Source organism: Varroa destructor, unplaced genomic scaffold (genome assembly GCF_002443255.2).
Source record: "Varroa destructor unplaced genomic scaffold, Vdes_3.0 BEIS01000003.1, whole genome shotgun sequence".
In the NCBI taxonomy this organism is placed as follows: domain Eukaryota; kingdom Metazoa; phylum Arthropoda; class Arachnida; order Mesostigmata; family Varroidae; genus Varroa; species Varroa destructor.
The window spans coordinates 38,572,354-38,593,210 of NW_019211456.1; the positions used below are offsets into that span (position 1 = coordinate 38,572,354).

Genomic DNA, 20,857 nt, shown 5'->3' on the forward strand with positions numbered 1-20,857 from the left:
TTATTTTATTACATTCGTAATGTGTTCGCTTCAATGGAAGCCTTTATCCCTCCGAGAAACCATTTGAATAGGTTAGTGTGCCAGGTCAAAACTTGATAGGTTGCGATACATATGTGAATGAGTCAACGCGGTTTTCTCCAGCGTTAACTGAATAGCGTTACATAATACAGATAATTGATTTCTAGTCGATTGACATTTGGCCTGTTTTCAATATGGAGCCCTTGTTTCAATCAGTGAGTCAGATGTCAGGGAGACACCGAGCAGGTATTCATGATACTACATCTACTATGTATAAAGGTAACACTGTTATTAATTCTACAGGACAGGAAAGCCTTTTCCCTGTTGGCGAGTGGCCAGTATTTCATATCGGAATTACTCGAGGCCCGTGTTCAGTTTCAAGTAAGAGAAGGCTTAGAATAGAAGCCTGACTCCATGTGACACTGGCATTCCGGCCAACAACCTGGCCAATCGATATGCCTAGCACGCCGCATTCACCGAGGGCTTCTGAGTAATGAGTTGCTCGGTAACCTGATCACACATACAGCGAGAGGTAGGCAGTCCCGGGCAGAGTCAGTGATCAGCTTATCGCAGGTTACCTAGGCTAGAAGAGTCTAGTCGGGCTGAATCGCATTTTATGTACGTCTGCTGTATAGTATGATATTAGGTATCACCCGACGCTTCGTCGACTGTTTTGACATCATAGTGATGCCGTGTGCTGCCCGAATCGATTACTAAGATCAGTGGACTGCGGCACAGTCGACCCGCATCGGCAGACTGTATCGCGACAATAACCCAATAGTGGGTCTACTGCTACTTGATGCTGTCCCCATTTCAGCGCCTCGAACAACGACTGATGCTGGTAATAATGCCATAGAAAATTCTTGTCTCCCGGTGCTATGTATCTGATTCATAATAATTTCGCTGATAATGCGCGCTCATCCAGTGGGGTTCGATGTTGGTTTCCTTTGGTACAATCACGTCGACCTTTAGCGAACTGGACGAAACTAGAGAACGCTTGTGTTGATCTGCTAGTTCTGTGTGCATAGCATGTGTATAAGGGCCAAGACTTGGAAATGTCTTTCAGTTCTGACCATTTCCTATTGTGATGTTGTGAAATTCAAAAGAACTCTTGCTTTGTTTATAGTATCTTGTATGCTAGAACTACAAGCACTTACAAAGGGTCCACAGTTATTGCTAGAGAAGCCAGAACCTTCTAAACATCTGCTCCGGTTGCCCTGTTTGGCCATTACGGAATCGGTCGGCTTACTCTATTGATGATTTCAGCTATTCGCAAACAATGGAGCGTAGTATTCATTTCTAACCGAGAAGATGCGTAACACCCACATTTATAAAATATTTCTACGTTGTTTTTGCTCCATAAACTTCTCATATAACCTGCAAAGATGGTCTCTATTTTTCGAAGCGACGTGATAGGGTTCGAGTGATCTGGTTGTACCCTTGCATGAGTTAGGGCAAAATCTAAATACTAAATATATCGCTTACGCAAATAGGTTACGTGTATAGTTTATGATATATGCGATGACGATCAGAACTTTTTACGATTTAATGTCACCTGTATAGTATGCAACGGTTTCCCTGGTGACCTCGTGCGGTGAGAAAGTATTTGTTCAAAAATTTGTTTGACATCTACCTTGTAACTATCCTGGCATTTTAAGCTTAGAATACGCGAGTTGCGTAGCAACAAAAATGAAAAAACTAGGATAAATTCCGGCACTTACATGCAGAGTGAGAGATAATAGTTGAAAGAAACGGCAGGAACTCTTTGCACGAGCCCGATCCCCTTTCTAGTCGCCCCCGTTCTACACCCACTTCGCTTTGTGCCTGCTTTGAACTTTCCGTTCCCTATCAGTTAAGGTTGCTGTTGTACCTGTTTGCTCTGCACGAAGGCACTCACTTGAGCTGGCCAGGACATCAACTTTGGTATGTAATTGGTCGCCATAAACTAAAAACGAAATAATAGGTACTTAAAGTTAATTACGTTGTCAACGATACGTTGTCAATGAATTTTGTTCGTTACTCGTAAGTAATCTAGAGACGATAGCTTTTTTTTTAAGGAAAGTCGGACTAGTGAAAAAAAAAATTGAGAATAAGAATAAAGGTATCGCCATTGCGTTGTACCGGCAAAGCACCAATGATACCTTTTACTAACGTTACCACCATTTCTCCCGTGTCCCAATATCGTCTACTTTACCGAAAAAGTCAGTCAACTAATACTAAGGACTACTTCATCTCTCAATCTCTAAACCATTTCTCTCTTATATCGCTTATGTAGAAGTGGGTTAGTATTTAGATAGCCAACCATTTCTGGGCCATCGGTTATTTTCGAAACCACCAGCTCAGCTTTTGTTGAAGGTGCATATTAACTCCTTTTTGCAATACGCCGTCCAACCTTAAGTTATACAAATCGGCCTCTTCAACTATAGATTTTTACGTTTTATATTGATAAAACACAGCCTTGGCTTTACAGGCTAGGCTTATTCAAATCATTCTTATTCAGCAGCGATATTTACTATAATTATTGCATAACTTATCTGAAAGTGAGGAGTTGTTACAAGAATCAACATGTACCTATAAATACGTTATCAGCTTATCTCGAATACTGCCCGGAGAAGAGATAGGTAATGTAGCTACAGCTAAGGTAAGCGCTTTGACCTCCATTCGGTCTGGGTTACACGTCGCCTTGTGTGAGATTCCTTAGGCGAGCAACGTTGTCACCCTTATTCGCTCAAGCCGCTGCTTAGAGCTCTTTACTGCGTGGATGTAACATGGTTGCCATCATTACATTAAGCAAAGACAAAGAGCGTTAAAAGGCCTTATAGTCTCTTGAAGGAAGGTACAGAAAGTGAGCCTGCAGACGTTCGCTGCCGTTCGCTCCAAGTGCACAAGCGTTCGTCGTTCCTTCCCTAGCAAAGAGGAAATGAAGATCGTGAGCTGAGTTTGAAGGGAGTCGGGCCGTCGTCTAGGTATCTGACACAGGCACACCAAACAGCTTGTCGCTCTAAACCATTTCCTAGTACGGACCCGTTACAGAGTTGACGGCCATGAGTCTATAGTGTCCATCGGGACATAAGGCAAAGCCCCCTATGCCCTTGAGCGTCGTTGAGATAGCTTCGAGTCTCGAGGTTCGACACCTCGACGACGACGAAGCCGAATACGGCTACAACATGAGATTAATCCTGGGGGACAACGTTACAAAGCAGCTAAAGGGGATCTGACTTCAAAAGACTGCTTCCAACACGATGTACGATGACCGAGGTCTTACTTGGGCTTCAGCGTCTTCCTTTCAAAGCTAGCTTGCTGCTCCTCACTCAGATACAAGCGAATTCCAATACGATGAGACTGTTCCGTTGATGCACGCTACTATGTAACATGAAAGAAAGCGTGTGAAGCCTTGTCTCTAATCTAATAGTAACAATCGTAAGAATTATCTTGAGACAGCCATAGGGACGTATAAAGGAACAAAGACGTAAGGCTCATGATAGCCTTCACTCTATGGGTGGTATACCGACACCCAAACAGATAGAAAGCCACTGTTTTTAATGTAATCGTTTCTATGACTGCAGTATCTTGAATTTAATATATTGCTTACCGTTCCAGTAGCCAATTGTCTGACATCATAGGCTTTTTATATTTACAAGAATACAAGGGTGTTTTGGGTATATTAGGTAAAAGGTTTGTGCGATAAAACGGAACATAGTTGAACAAAGCACTATTTCGGCGTTGATAACTTGTATCTTTTGCTTCAAGTAGTTACAGTTTGCACAAGATGCAGAGCTCAATTTTTTGAGTCGATTTCATGTGACTCAAGATATACTCTGTGATTTCTTCATTACTTCTTCACTGGCGGCCTTTCTTTGGCAACTTTTCACTTTCGCTAAATTTTCACAGAAATCTTTTTAATCGAGACAAAGTCACAGTCTTTACATTCTCCCAGGAACTTTGAATCTTCTCGCAGGAGTAAGCCGACGACGTATCTATCCATTTCTGAGTATGCGTTCAAGTTCTAAAATAAGCGTCTACATCGACAACCTGTATTAACTTATCTGCTTTTGCTTTGATTTAAGTGAGCGAAACGTAAAAGCAGTGTTAGACGTTGACATTCTGGAATTCCTTCTTCTTCTTTGTAACCATAGAACACACAGGCTGAAAGCGACCGCATGTACGCAGTAGAAATGCGCTCCATTAAAATCCTTATTGTCCTTTGAAACCAGCAAAAGCTCAGCTCAAAATAGTTTTGGTGGAGGTAACCTTACTGCGCCATGTTTCCCAGGCACGCGAATTTATTGCAGGTAAAGTCAGCACCGATCAACGTCTCCTTTATACCTTGATGTAAATTTTTTGATTCGCTAATTCTTTTTTTTTTTAGATTTGAGATAAAGGATAACATGCTTTTCATCGTTTTCGGAGCTTGGAAAAATTTCACTGCGACTGATCGGTCCTTTCAATTAGGGAGAGTTATGCTGAAGACCTGTATTGAGGTTCTTAGCGCCTAACGACATGACCCATCGCATAGGTTGCATGAGACATCCATTTCTTAACCAACCTTAACTAACTAGATAACCAGACGCGGCCAAACAAAGGACAACTGTAAACACTAATCTAAAATGATCTGACAAATAGCGCGGGTCTCATTGGTGATCGACCACGCATACGTCGTCCTTGTTAAAGCCCTATCTGACCCTATATACGAATTTTGCTTCTCCAGAAAAACAATACATAAAACATTTAGCGTTTTGAGATACATTAGTGCATTCAGCTACAAAATTTACATTTGAATAGATTTCTCTTATACCTATTGCAGTATTAAGATAGTTCCTAGTCATACATTGTTTGTGTTTATTTTGAAATAGAGGGTAGGTTGTTGTTGCTCATGTTGGTGTTGTTGATTATCAGTAGTTTTCAAATTATCAGTTGGATGAATTTCGTCGGATAGAACAATTCTCCTAATGGCCATAGCTTTGCGATGAAATAACCTATTTCCTTTGTGAATTTTCCCTCTAGTTGTTCTTTCTCTTTTTATTGCAAGGACAGACGCTTTCTCCAGAAGTCTCTATGCTTGAATGTAATGTGAAGCGTTTTTGCGGCAGGCTAGAATTAATCTTACCTAGCATCTAAACCCGACTAAATCGATATAACGAGAATATTATAATATAAGCGTCGTAATTCTTGAATTGTCAGTAGCGGGTGCTTTACCGAAAAAAGCTCAAAAAAACTATGTTGTCATTATGTTGGACTTTGATGTTCGGTTACCGTTATGTCATTCGGCTGCCAACGTCTCTGAACACCGGCCCTATCGGCATTTTCACGGGTGTGCCCAATGCCGCTGTGCTAATGCCGAACCCAGTTTATTCAACTGCCTCGTTCGTCATAGTCTGTATGGCGTTCTCAATACGTGCATGATTCGTTCGTGACCTTGTCTGCATTCCCCTCGTACGGAACTTGTATCGTGGATAGATCAGGTGCGGCCTCCAGTTGTTTCAGTTGGGCGCTGATGTTCTTTGTCTTCCGTATCAAATCATATGCACCCGATTTCGACTGCCAAGGCAGAACAGATTTCATCGTTAGTTTTCCCCTCGTAGGAATCAAACTGGTGAACGTGTCTTAATAAACATACTGTTTTCAGTCGTCTACGAATTGTTGCTACAATTCCGAGCTTTAGTTCCCGCGCGATTGGACTATGGCCATCTTCGTTATTCGCTGAGGCTATGGTGAAATGGGACGGCTCTTATTACGCTCGTCCGATTCAATTATCTTGACGTAACAAAACGTAAAACATAGACGACTATTTTGCGAAACGCTTCATAAAGCCTGGGAACTAACCGACACCAAATCTGGTTAAGCTAATTTTTTTTTTTGTCGAGTTTCGTCTTCATCTCCGTACGTTGGCTTCCGTGTGACGAATTGGTTCTGATTAAACTGAAAACACAGGATTCTTTCGTCACCTGAATACCTATCTCCGATCAGTTTTGATCTGAAAAGTGAAACCTTGATCGAAGATAGATACACTACCCTGACGTCCAAGCAGTTACCGATAGTTGTGAGCTTAGTTTAAGCATGTTTTACTTTAACGTTGAATTGATCGAATGCTATTGGCGATGACGTAAAAGTTAGCCGTGTTTATAGTTAAATTCGATGTTATTTCAAAACAATACGATATTTTCAATCAATTGAACGCATAATTCATCGTTTTCTACCGTTACGAAGTGGGTGAAAGTTTAGCGTTAGATCTATTCTCATACGCGCGAAACAAACAATAACCGGTTTCGTGCACGTATCCGTATCCTAACTTTGGTACAACGAAAATGTGCCGTTTATACGCGCCACTATGTCATACAAAATGATAGAAGGACAAAAAATAGAAGAGCTTGTCCTAAGAGCTTCCATTACACGAACATCATGTAGCACGAGAGCAGAAACATGGACATTGCATTTTTTCATTGTTCCCTCTGTCGGTGCATTGTGTTCAGTCTAATTAGTTCGACGACTACCGAGAGATCAATGTCTACTATTCAACAGCACTCATAATATGTCTTCTGTTCATCTATATAAAATCCTATAATTTACATCGTACGGATTACAGACTAGTAACTGATGGCATTTTATACGGGTGTAGAAAAACAGTAATTACCCAAAACAGTAAAAACCCCCAAAAAATTCAACTTAGCCCACATTTTATAATCGACAGCGACCTTAGCTTAGTTCGCCTCAGTCAATCGCGTCTGCATAGAAGTGATTCTGTAGGCGTCTATACAGGTTGTTACTTGGACGGATAGTATTAGTGAAAAGCTGGAAGAATGTTTTTACATTATTTTTGCAGACTTGACAACAGCGCTCCCGGTGGTGCACCTGAACTAGTTTTTGACAAGTCCCGGCACAAACATGCTAACATGCACAGTTGTTGCCTGTCGACAAAGTTATGTTTGTGGACAGCACGATAAATGCAAGTACAGAAAAAGTCGGCTGGACGCTCGGATCTACCGGGTCACATCTGTGTCCGAAGTTGAACAGATTATTTCAGGCCATGCTCTAAACACTTCGCAATAGAAGCAGATATTTCGCACATGCTGCACATCGCAAGTGCTTTTTTTGACCTGATTGTCTTAGTTGTACTTATACGAACGATATATTTGTCCAGAGGATTCTTACCGTACCGAGCTTGTACGTCTCCATGCAAATTTATTGGATCAATGGTTTCGTAAACTTACACTGTTTATCTGGCTGCCATAAAAGACTACCTTAAGACTGGTACTGATTCCGATGGCCGCAAGCGGATGTGGGTGCAGTGGCTAGCAGCTTGTCAGTTCAGTCATGGATGTGTTCTGCCTATCAGGACCTCGGCTAATGCTTAATGCAGTGACCCACTGAATTACGCCGTGTCTGCCGACATTCGTGGAAAAGATTGTCGGGGGGTACAGGCAATAGAAATAGGAGAGTGGTACCAGTTGGAGGGGTTTAGAGGAGAGCGTTGCTACGTAGAACCGCTAACGAGAGAGGATTAGGCAAGCAGACGCGCCTAACCTGCATATGAATGTAGTTCTCATTTCAGCCTGGCATGCAGAGTTGACAGCGAAGTACCTCTCATGAAGTTCTATCCTCTGAAGATGCACATTGGTGCATCTCACAAACACAGCTGGGGAATAGCTGAGAAATTCTCAGTGGTCGGCGACTACATACACGCTCACTAGACAACACCGTGTTTTTTTGCTGATGTCTTCATTGCGCTGCTCACAAGCACAACAAAGCTTGTTCGAATAAAGTAAGATGGCCGTAGCTTGGGCATGCCCATTGCTTAAAGGATAAATGTATGAAACTAGAGTTTTAAACGCAATTCTATATTCTCAAAACGCTAAACTGTTACATGTAGAGTAAAGGTCCCGTTGCTGGCACAGCAGATGTGAATCATCCCATTATCATGTGTACGCTTAGTTTAATTACTCTCATTAATTAAAGCTTCACTTACGTCTTCATGTATCTCCATAACAAAAACTAATTAAAATTGAACAGTTTCTATAAAAGTCAACCCAACGTCATTTGACCTTATGGATACGTTTTCATAGCTATAATACCGTGTCTCAGTGCTTCACACAAATCGAAATCCACATGTGGCCAAATACCCCTCGAAAAAGATTAAATTGAAGTTGCTTCCAGTGCTTTCTACGTAAGAAATGAATCGAACGTGGCCCATATTATGAAGTATCATTGGAAGCGACCTCGCTGTGGAAATCAATACATATATTATATTCTAACAGGGAATAAAGCAAAATGATAAAAATCCTAATTGGTTGAAACGCATATGAGCTTGCCCTGAGAATATGTATTTCTCAACAGAGGTCCCTTCTCTGCTTTTTTTCTTGTAATTAGGAGAGAATTACGCGTGAGATGATAAATTTATTCGCCCAATTGAAAAAATACTAATTAATTATTTTCCTAGAGTCGAGTGGAGAGAACGTTTCGCTCGCCGCGCCTATTCGACAGCTTTGATAAATAAAAACAACAAATACCCTTTCAATATTCGACCTATATTTGCTGACTGAAGAGCGCCCTTTACCACTTAGCGAAGAGTAATTGCGACAAGAGTCCGTAAATTACGTACGAAGGGACGATCAAGCATGAAAAAGATGGGCTGGAAGACAAACTATCCAGATCATCCGATATTTTCTTAAACCTTACAAATATATGCCGCACGTCATTGATCATGTGGTGCAATTTTTTTTCAGAACCACATATAGACATATAGGGAGCGTGAATTGTCATTCATAAAAAAGCAGTTATCCTGGAGGTTTGTACTCGTATCCATATATTTACTTTACTGAGTTGATCTCTATGTGTATTAATAGGTGGCTTTTATATTGGGTAGATAAGTTCGAGGCAAGCTATGCGAGGAATACTTAGTTAGTTAGTTAGGAATACTTAGCATAGTTTCCTCAGTGCGATTCTTTCGCCTGCACTAAGACGTATGCAGTGAAATTATGTTGTAAGACACAAACAGTTTAATAAAAATCTTGATATCCATATCTGACTGCTAACCACGAAGCCCAAGCTACTGCTAAATACTAATGAGCCTCTGTGGAAATATTCCCAGCATTTCCTACGATTTGAACCGATTTATATGTTTTATCGTATCCTCCAATCTCTCCAGATGAGACGATGTCTGTGCAATTTATTTTGCAAGCTCTTTCTAAAGTTAGCTTAATGAGATCGTTGTCGTTTATTAGCTCATTTAAATATGACGATACTTACAAACGAGCTGGATGGAAGAGAAATATGATTGATAGGCAAAAACTTTGCCTAAAAGTCACAGACATTTACCCCAGAGTACAAGTCAGTATATCTGAAATTAGCACCGGCCCAGATGGGTTCCAATATGGGCACTTTTCCGTCGGTAATTATCTAATCGTATAACCCAGAGGAGGAGACAAGTATTAATTCATTTCTTCGGAACATCTATCATAATAACGATCATTGCAGCCATATATTGGGGAAGATCAAATAACAACTTACGACTTGGAGCCAGCGAGTTGCTTTTACCAATTGTTGGCATATTTAGGAAGTGCTCAACTTTCGCGCCGAAGTGCAGGCTACAGAAAATCATCTATCTGAAGCAAATAGATTGTACAAATTGTTAGATAGATGCTAATAAAGTCCCGAACCCATTTGAAGGGGAACCGAGAGCGAAGCCTTTTAAACAAGAACACCTCGTAGCCCTATTGATGGATCTCTACTCGATACTGACGATGAAATATGTTATGCTTGATAGAATAGAACTTCAAGGAAATCGGGGCGAATTTCATAAATCTATTTTCGTTTTTTTTCTTTGTTTTTTGGACATAGCTGTCGTCTTCGGACACACGGCGAAATGACGGGAGAGACGTTCAGCTCGAAAGTATATGAACACTAGCTCGTAAACGTATTTCATTAACATGTAACACTCGAAAAGCGTTAAATATAACACTATGATATATTTAAAAAAAAGAAAAAAGATATAATAGATGCATTCGCATACCACATTTCAAAATTCTCCTGGGGGTAAGGTGCCATTCGCCGACGCCCGATGAAATGTCCACCCTGTCAATCGTGTTTCTTTCCTATTGGGTTTATGGATTTAGCGATTCTGGTGAAAGGAGCGCAATTATATTCATTGCCTTTGATTCATTGTGACGTAATGTGCTGGTAAAACAACACTTTTTCACGACAGGAAAAAGCTTGTGGCAGAAGAAATAGAATATTTTGAATAACACAGGCGTTGCCTACTTGATCATTACCGGTACCCCTGTGCCATAACTATCCTGGAGAGAAAGCACAAGTAATGCTTTCGGCCTACGCTGTCAATTCAGGAGTTGCACCATGTACGCTGCCGTGCTTTCGCAACGTCCTGGTCCCTGCATCCCCACATTCGAAGCTTCTACGCGCAGAACGGCCCTGTACCACGAAAACATCTAAAAAAGCAATGTCTTGTTGGGCGTTTTAGGCGACAACGCTCGAGGTAGTAGCTTGAGCGAACTAGCAGGTTGTCTGGCCTATAGATGACTGTTTGGGTTAGGCGATCGAGCAGAGCATTGCATCGCAAATGTCCAAGTGTGCTAGATGTGGTTTCATCTGAGGTAAGCAGGCACCTGCCGCTGCGGTCTCGAAACAAGTCACATTTTTTGTTCCCATAGCGCCGAAACTCGCAATGGAAGCACTACGAAGCTCGTAATGCCCAAAACATATCAGCAAGTATCGTGGCAAGTACGAGCCGTTCCAAAATATAGGAATTTTTGTCACCTGGGTCTCTCAACGAATCTATGAAACTCAAACCCATTTTCGGCGTGGGTTTTGGGTGACATGCATCGCCATTGTTGGCAAATTTTTGTTCTCTCACAAATGCGTTCGCAGCAAAGAAACGCCCCTCTAGGCGTTGCAATACCCTTTAGAAGTCGACGTGTCCTATGTTATTTTGACTTCAGAAAATTAAGTAAGAGACAAAACAAAAAAGACCTTTTTAACTTCTTGGCTTCGAGCGGGTAACTAGGTTTTTCACTACTCGAACTTTCTCCGAGTAATATGAATGTGAAAGCTGATGAAGTAGAGTATAACGCGGTTCAAGTAGATATGCTCCATCAGCCCCGAAATTTCGCGGGCGCATTCGCTGGGCTGAATGACATGTGCTCGGACTAGGAGAAGCTCCCGTGCATGCAGAACGCCACTTTTTCCTCGTCTTCGGGACGCGTGTTGATTTTCCAATACCTTCTAATCAGGTCCAGTGTACTGCATAACCAAGTACCCTCGGAGCGTCAGTAGCACCGTCGATTCTCGGTGGGAGATAAACATTCCATTTGTTGAGCGCATTTGGTCTCCAGTAATAACGAAAAAAATCGCACAGTCTCACCATTTATCGTCATGAAGACAACGGGAGGGGACCGCTTCTGGACGGGGTTCTATAACCCTAAAACTTTTCTAGGGTACTATATATTTAGCAGCGGCCTCGTCGGCTTTTTAACCAAATACAGTGATCCTACAGGTTGCTTGCGTAACATTTAACACAAGTCCGTGCGTTCATGTTTATAACGCCTTCCGGGGATGCGTGCACGCTCTGCGGAAGAGCGCTTATGACCCTGTCAGGTTGAAACACAGCATTTTGTCGTGTTGTTTAGTCCAACATCACCACATAGAAAATTTAGGAGATAAATTGTGTTCACGTAACTAAAATCATTGCGAACGCGGTTTTATCCACGACAGGCATAATCTATAATGTCGTCAGTTGGAACAGTGACACAGGACGAAATGTGACCAATCTTGTGTAAGAGGCGCACTTAAATGGTAAAATTCATTTAAATTTTGTTGGTGAAGTGCTCCAGCTATGCTAAATCGGACAGAAGAGAAGGAGAAAAGGAATAGTCCTGGTGACGCTCTCAGAAAAACTGGCGAAGACAGCAATGAGCTCAGGAACGCCGGTCGCGATACTATTGGTCTTAGCTTTTGCCTAGGTTTGGGTCCCATAGCTGGTACCAAGTGCTGCGACAGACTTGATTTGCTCGACATCGAACAGCCCCTATATATTCGTATTTACCTAAGGATATATATACGTTATGGACGTATGAGAATAACAGCATCAACTAAAAAGCGTTATTTGTCCTTTTTTAAACATGGAGTAGTTCTACTATTTAGTTTCGATAAATCGATATGTTGCCAGCAGACAACGGAATGCCACCTTAAAAAACTAAAGGCCGCACCCTAAAGCAATGAACGACTCTCTCGACGGTGATGTTACAACAGTAGCCCTTTTCCTTCAAGTCATGGATTCGTTCAATCTTAATTTTCTTGAACATATGATACAAACCCTATAACCGCCATGAAACACAATTCATCCATGCATTTGCTACCTCCTACGTTTCTAAGCGTGTCCTATTAGCCCTTGCAGAGGTGCGTTTGTTTCGATTCGGCGAGATTCGTATAAACTAACTGGCGGTAATATCTTCCCATAACGCGAAAGTCGACAGGATTAGCGTAAAAATTTTTCCAGTGCACAATTGGTGTGGAATAATCAAATTCGAAAATGAATTATAGAACAAAACAGGGATACCTAGATGGCAAACGGTTATGCTGCGTACTACTGTCGCTCTGATGCAGTAGACGGTAAGATTATTGCACTCTGGTTCAGACCTGTACGGAGCAGGTTAAAAAACTAAGGCTTCCAAATTAACTGATTCGTGTTGCAGTAACCTGATTTGAAATAGACTACTTATAGCTACATAGGTAAATATAGAGAAAATAATATAATCTTATACTTAAAAACTTCCCACAGGCAAAATATTTGTAGCGTAGCATAAAGCAACAAGCAGCGATGATAAAGCGGAAGAATAGGCAATGCGACATTTGCGATAAAGGCAAAGGCTCGTATTCTGGTATATAGTATTACCTTATCAACAAACGTGAAAAATTGTGAGGTCATTCGCTGGGGTGTGCCTCATTTCCGCGATTACCTACTCCATTTTTTGCTTTAAAAGTGCTTCCATTGGCAAGTACAAGTACTATAATTCAAACAAGAACGAAGTAGATTCGAAGCGGATGAATTTCTTGAGACTAACTCAATCACCTTGTCCCAGGGATCACTAGTTGGGGTGTCGTCGTTTTGGCGACAAGTGCTCCTTTGAGTGGATAACGTTGCATCTCTACTTATCGATCGACCCTTTGCAACAGCCGGCCGGAAAGCTCTTGCAAATGCCACTTGTGGCCTGTAATCACCCGCCCCTCCCATTCCCGCCCCAGTCGCACCAATAACGACGGCCGTAATCGATGTGCTAACAATGTTCACGAGTGAGATGCGATGCACAGTAATGAGCTCCTCAATTGCTGAAACGATGAGGTCTTAATAAGTTGCTTTCTCAGCTTCTCGATAATGACGACGATAGCTATGAAGTGGATCGGCAATTCTAATGTAGGCTCTTAATAGGACTTCTTCTTATTGGCGACTACGAATGCCCACGTTCTGTCTGTCCTATTCAGATTTCTTAGCCGTATTCGAAATCGGAGAGAATTCTTGAGGTCGCAGCACGTGCTAACTACTCCTCGAATAAATCAATCAATTCCTGGGATTAACTGTGGCTGATTTTTTTAATAGAGTACAGGAAAAGATTGAATGAGAGCTTAAAATATTAATCTGAGGGTAAATAAATCAAAATCAACAGCCGCAGTGGCTCCGCAGTAACCCTCAAAGCTTTCCGTCTAGAGACCAAAAATGCAGATTTCTAAAATAAAGCTACCGCGATTAGATCTTTCTTTTACATCAGGTTGATAGTAACTGGCTATTAGCTTGAACAGTAAAAATAGTGGGTAAGAAATATGCGTACAGATTGCGCAATGACGACGTGATGGGGCACAATCATAGCATCAGCGTACGGCTGTTCGATCTTGCTAGGACTTCTGCGATAGTGCCAAAGAAAGAGGCGCTGGCGCCCGTTGAAAGCAAACTAGTAAAAAATAAAGGACTTTTTTGGTAGCTGCCAGAATAACCAACAAATATGTAAAGCCATTGTAATCTTAATTATCTATTAGGTATCTATCAACAAATATCTATCAGGTACTGAAATATAATTTCGTCATATTGAGCAACAAACATTTTCATGACCCCAAAGTCCTCTATACTGCATATGACTGTAATGAGAGTAAATAGAAAGTTACTTTAAACGATATTTGCCGACGTCAAAGATTAGATAATACTGTGCTAGTGAGCATTCGTGGAAACTGTCAGACTGCCGTTTGCCGTCGGCCAACGGAACTTTTTTTTTTGCCTCAAAAAGTCACAGCTTTGTGTTTACGTAGGGATGAGAAGACAGCAGATCGACAACAATAAAATTGTTCAGAATAGGTAGTCTGAATACTGGATTTGTTTGACTAGTGAGCTATATTTAAGTAATGTGTTAATTACGTTTACGTAAGTACCCTACTGGTTTTATGTGGGACGCCTTATCTTATCATTAACGAGGCAAGCAGCTCATTAATGAGCTGGTGTTTTGAGAATACGTTTAGTAGTTGATTTTTTTTTTTGCTCACAAACGATCATAAACCAATCCATACAGGACCGTAGAGTACGCGTTATTTCTATATAATTATTGTTCTGATTTCGTTTCGTCAATGCCCATACGTTTTTGTTAATAAATATTGTGGTCGATTGAGAAGCTATGAGAATGAGGTTCGTTTGAAGGCATAAGAAGCATGGGTGCGTGATTGTTGATCTATGTCAGTAGCCGAATGTATGCTCATCCTGCAAATCTATCAACGATTTGTTTTGGCCTTTCTTGACACGATTAGGCCACTTCTACGGCCGGTGGACGCTGACACAATCACGAACACACGACGGCATGTCTGAGAAATCTTAGAAACTAAAATTGACTACGTACACTGTTATTATACTATTCTTAAACGAAATTTTTAAGCATTAAAATATAAACTATGTGAAATCAGCGATGAAATGAACGCAGCTCTAGTTCCAGGGAGTGAATCGATTACGAGCCGTCCTGATCGTTTATGCGATACTACGTAATCAGTGATGTAACAGTGCAATGAAACTCGTTTGGATACGTACTGCTTGGGCACGTCGTTCGTATATCACTGTAAACCAGCCTTTTCCCAAGTATAAGCCCGATATATTTTTGCCAATGGGTGCTTTGAGGCTGCCATATCTTTTTATAATCAGTCTATGTATTCAGCGTATTTTCCACCCAGGTAAATATTGCTTAATTTCCATTATATTTTTGTCTGATAAAAGCTACGCTGTATTGTCTTTTCACGTATAACTATTTCTGCATTTTACCATCTCGGAATCGTTCTCCGGGATAAATATTGGGCTGATTCGAAACCGCAGTACCGGTGTTACTGTGAATTATCATTATTCCTTATATAGAATGTGGTAGCAAATTCATATGTCATCAAGCATATGCACTCCCGGACTTTTTCCTTGCTTACATAGAAAACCTGCAGCCAATATCAAATTCCAAATTAGAGATATCCAATACCCAGCGATGGTGCAATGGCGGTGATCTTCGTTTCAATCGAAGCTGGATTTCTTATTGAATGACCTATAACGTAACATAGAGCAGTCTCTGTGAGGAACGACACAAAAAAACATCATGCTTCCGTCTAAACTCAGAAATCTTCAGCCTGAATTCAGCGAAAAACGAGTTGCGTGACTCGAAATAAGAGATCGAACGAAGTTACCTTTCATTACAAACGACAATGTAAGCATATATAGATGACTAAGTAATGTATTTTCTATAGTAATAGGTTGAGCACGCATATAATATCACAACAAACGGCTCAGTGGAATATAATTCCTATGTTATATAGTTGCCGGTTCGTTAATTTCTCAGTTGTGCTTCTCAACCACGTTAGCCTAGTTCTGGTTACCGTGAAAGCATGAAGGCTGCGCAAATGACCGCAGGATTCAACAACTGCTTCGCACTCTCGTCATCCGCCAACTGGTCCTGAACGAACCGTCTATACAGCTTCAGCCATACTTTCGACATTGTATATTACCATCATTGATCGTTGCAACGGAAGCTTGACCCCTATGGCCTACTCTCATTGACTGACGACTTTACAGCCTTACGTTTTAGACGTTTATCTTGTTTGCCAGCTATTTACCAAACAATTGGCCATCTCGCGTCGACCTCCAGCGACCGACTAAGCAAGATGCCCGTTGAGGAGGACAAAGAAGAAGAAGGGCCGCAAACGTCATCTGTAAACCTGCAGGAGAATTTCCCTTGATGAAGATAAAGGCTTTACGAAAAAACGCTAGTTTCCGTCTCTCCTGCCCCTCCGAGGCAAGATGCCGAGCTAGCTCCTCCCCTGACACCAACTCAGTTCAGCTCCCTCGTACCTAGCGCAGTTCGCCAACGCCGCGAGCATCGGGAATAGCGGGTAAAGGCTCCGAGGTCGCTCCGCGAGTCGCTTCTCGCCATTGAAAATAGCTTCCCTTTTGTCTACTTTGCGCTGCTACAGCTGCTTTCCCTGCGACTGGTGCCACTGTGGCCATTGGCGCAGCTCGTAGGAGCCACCAACCTGTAGTGGTGGCATCGGTGGCTGCCGAGCAGGATGGGCAATGTGCCTCCAAGGGAACATAACGTTTGCTTCTGTCGTATTTTGCTTCGTGCTACTCGCTGTCGCGTTGTATGTGCCTTCGTTTTGATTGACGGTGGGCTATACACAGCAGAACACAACAGCAGCAGTACTCGACATAGGATGCCCCTTAGTTGCCCACTGTTGCAAAGAGTATTCCCGCCGATGCTACAGTCACCGTAGTAGCCTTAATGGCTGTTACACGGACGGCTGGACAGACACGTCATAGGAATCGGCCTACCACAGATCCAAGCAGTAACTAACATCCATAGCACATACGCAGACAAGCAACGGCGGGCAGGAAGAGTTACTGGAGGGCTGGCTTCGTAAAGCGCTTGGTGTTGCGCGTATGGCCTGTCTCGTTTGCAGGCACAGTCTGATACACATTTCATATAACACATAAGGGGCATCCGCTCGAAGAGACATCCGCCTTCTTACGATCGCCGTCAGCAATTACAATAACAGAAACGATGACAACCCTACCACAACAGTGATTGCAACAATAACAAGAACAATAGCGGACAGCAACAACGATACTATATTCCGAGTAGTGCGGCGTACGGCTAGAGCAAATGTTCCACTATGTGTAGTACACTGCACATTAGGAATACGTCTGTACGCCTCGTCATATGGAAAGCTAAATACCCCGATCTGCACGGATCCGTACGACCGCTCTTAAAAAATTGACTTATATCGTATCGAAGGTGAATGAACGCAAACAAATATTCGTAATACCTTCCGTGGAAAAGTATCGGAACTGTCATTTATCATCAGGCTCAGGTTGTGGAATTTCCATAGACTCTTCGTCGTCTCCTGTATTCGTGCAGCCATGAAAATCTGTGCTTTTATTTCGCAGTTTCCCTTGAAAAACGCTTCTTGGGTAAGGGGTAATCTCGCTTACTGTGTGCCTAATTAGGACGATACACGGGTCAGTTATCGAAAAATTGAAAATGCTCGTTCCTGGGCCGTAAGAAGCTAGGGAGTCTGAGAACCTCTAGGCGGAATGTGTTGATGAGACGCGTAATTTATGGAGAGCTGTTTCTAACATTAAAAATATACTAATTAACCAAAACTCGCGCTTCTTTTTTTCTTTTTTATCTATTGAGCTGCTTCGAATGGACAATTTTCTCATTCACAAACGCGGGAAAACTTTATCAATTGCCTGTACGTCCCATCTAAACAATCTTTGGGTGCTAAAATACAAGGATTTCCGGGAGAATTCGGGGAATAATCTGAACAGCAGGATTGAAAAATGACTAGTTATCAAGAAAAAAAAAGAAGAAAAAAGAAAAAAAAAATGTAAGAAGCACATTGAAAAGCGCTTCTAAGGAAACTACGGCTATATAGAATATTTAAAGAGAACTTATGATACATCGAGTGGCTTCTACAGTGAGTGTCCCTAGAAGTCCAATGAAAAAATGCGATTTTTATGGCTCATTCTGTTTGAAAAAAGGAAACGACATTTCCTCAAATTATCTCTCAGCGAATAATGTCTGCCGTACAGATATATTTTTAAATTCTCTCGAATAAGTTGTCACTTGAATATAACTGTCTACTGTCTGAAGCCTTGGGCCGATTTAAACCTAGCCATATCACAGTTAAACAAACCCAAGCAGACATTGTCGAACACTATGTCTGTTTGAAATGACATGGATGTTCGTCAAAATATTTCCTCAATAGGGACGAAGCTATTTTCATTTTAAGCCATTATCTTCACAAATCTATGTGTCACGTATATGTGGTTCATAGATGTGTCGTTGATCGTACCAATGGTGCCGACATCTTTGTGCACTCGGGCTGGTACCGCGCCGGTTGTATTCATCCAGCCACAAAGGAATAGTACGCTCAGCGTTGTGACTCCTGCTAGATGTCTCGATCCTGAGCGGTAGCCCATGGCGCCGTAGATGAATCTTCACTCTGAGCTAATATACTAGCACATCGGTTATCGGGTATTGTTAATATTAGTCACGACACAAGCATACAGAATCCGAACAGCGATGCACGCGACAGTTCACGTTCATTTCACCGTAGCACGACACGACGATGGATTAGCACGGATACGTGCCAGCAATAACGGTCAAGCGCATTTTAACTGTTAGTCAATAGAGCGAACCTACAATCGTTCTTAAGTCATAGTCGCTTCTCATAGAATGGTCCCACAATGTGTTTGTTAGGTATCGGCGAACGTTAGAGGACGGAACAGAAAAAAGCGTGATGATGGCAACACAGTAAACCAGCACAGCAGAACTCTAGCTTCCCGTGGTATCTTGATGGCGAGTTCGCCTGGCTGCTGTTGCTGGTTTGCGTTGACTAGAAAAGAAGAGGCAAGCGAGCTTTCGCGGAAAGGGGGCCAGGTTCGGTCAGAAACCTGAAAGCGTGCCTCTTTTCGGGTGAGTCGTTCGAGATTGCCTAGAGCCGCTCAGACTAGACGACAATGAAAAGAGCAAATAGAACGACACTTTTCCAGAGGCTCAAGCACTATAGAGCTACTATATATCGCCATCCTAGAATAGCAGAACGCGACAGGCGATTATGCGCTCTAAGACCACCAATGCAGCAGAGTTTTTGGCCTGTAGTACCTATAGGGAATAAGTTGACTGGCCAGTACTAAAACTTGCTCGGTAGTTTTTTTCACCTAAACTTTAGTTTATGTACATATCAATTTTGTGCCTCCTTCACTTTTTTGAAATTGACGTAATCTCATCTTCCATTTCAGCCTTGGCACGATGCTCCATGTTTTTGCACACCTAACCATTCAGAACGTAATGTAAACATCGCTTATTTATGGCTCAACACACGTAAAATAATTATCTAAAGAGTTGTCTTGCAAAAAAGTAATTGTTTTGGCATGTTTTTTTTTACATAATCGTTCGTCTTTCTCAAGTTGATTTCAGCGCCCTTAGAGAGTAAAACTTTATTATTATTATTATTATTATACAGTCTCCTGTTTAACGCGTAACATATGTTTACTGTAATTATTGTTATTATTATCGTTAAATTTAAATGGAATCTCTATGTAGCGGTAGATATATGATCTTAAATGTTTCAGTTATCGCGTTTCAAGGAGGCCTAAATTCTGCTATTACCTTTACTTAATTAATGATTTTCGGTTATGTAATTTCTGCGAAAAACATACTATCGTCCGTGCAGGATGTTATTAATTCGGAGACATCTCAAGGCCAACCAAGCGTCACGATCTCGACTGCGCTATTTCGGCCTTTCTAAGACGCATTCTGGCACTCCACACCTTAGAAGCTTGTTTGCGAAGGCAATACTATTCATCGAAGGATGTAAAAGAATTAGCCAACGCAGAAACTTCCCAGCAACTCATTCGATAGTATGAAATAAAAAGAGAATACAGAGACTATCTAACTGATGCGAACTCGCTCTAAACAAATAGTAGCAGAAGTGATTGGCACATCTGTAACTCAGCGGCCAGTCGAAAAATTTCATTATATTGTGCGCGCCAGACCTCCGGCTACCGGGGATGCTATGGCCCATGTTTTCGATATTATGCCGGACAGTATTTCCTTTCAACGAGCAGCTTCTTCCATAACGGCCAAACGACAAAAATCTCATGTTATGGAACAGATTGTAGTACTTAAATGCTCAGTTGATACTGTCGACAGAAAAGTGTGCTCTAGGCTATCACCATTTGATCTGCGTCTTCGGACAGATCGTATTTTATTATCATTGTTCCAGTTAGGTTATATTTATCTGGCCAAAGTGTCAAGGTACTGTGATTTATGTTATTTTCACCTCTAATAGGGACATGGTGTATTTTTATTGTGACCAGATGCTCATTCTTTATTAAGTTAAAATTCCACAGGGCTTTTTTCTAGAGCAGGAAACATATGTGTTGTTATCTTTAAGATATACTGATTCGAAAGCTAAATATGTTCGCTAGGTAATAGCTAGTCATTGTTGTATGGTAAACGGTCAACGATTCAGCTAACATAATACGTACTGTGAAAGATTTGACTTTTACGAAAAAGCAAAAATGGGCAAATCTATTATAACTTTTATTTTGATCGGACAAAGGAACTGAGTCGTCGACGAGCTACACTGGTTCTTCATCGGTTTGTGTTTCCGCATAGATCGCCCGAAACAAAGACCTTTTGTGCGCCCCATCTTATAGACGCTTTCAATCAACATAGTAGTGTTAAAGATTCAATTCCGAGCGAAAGCTTACTTATATTCTAACAATCTTGAAGAGGTGGTAGTCCCGTACGACCTTCGA

The 20,857-nt window shown here is 41.6% G+C and overlaps 1 protein-coding gene across 11 annotated transcripts in view; it reads right to left on the reverse strand.

Moving 5' to 3' along the window:
* LOC111247579 (glutamate receptor ionotropic, kainate 1-like) overlaps positions 1–20,857 on the reverse strand; it is a 124,464-nt gene that overhangs the window by 94,240 nt on the left and 9,367 nt on the right. For 7 of the 11 annotated variants that reach the window (XM_086982404.1, XM_086982411.1, XM_086982410.1 and 4 more), the window contains exon 1: positions 18,385–18,936. The exons of 2 other annotated variants lie outside the window; for them this stretch is intronic. In XM_086982404.1, coding sequence (XP_086838530.1) covers positions 18,385–18,511 — 127 coding nt within the window. In that variant the 5' untranslated portion in view covers positions 18,512–18,936. Of the gene's footprint in view, positions 1–18,384; positions 18,937–20,857 lie in introns of those variants that run through there. 2 more of the 11 variants (XM_086982406.1, XM_022798678.2) reach the window with 1 other exon arrangement.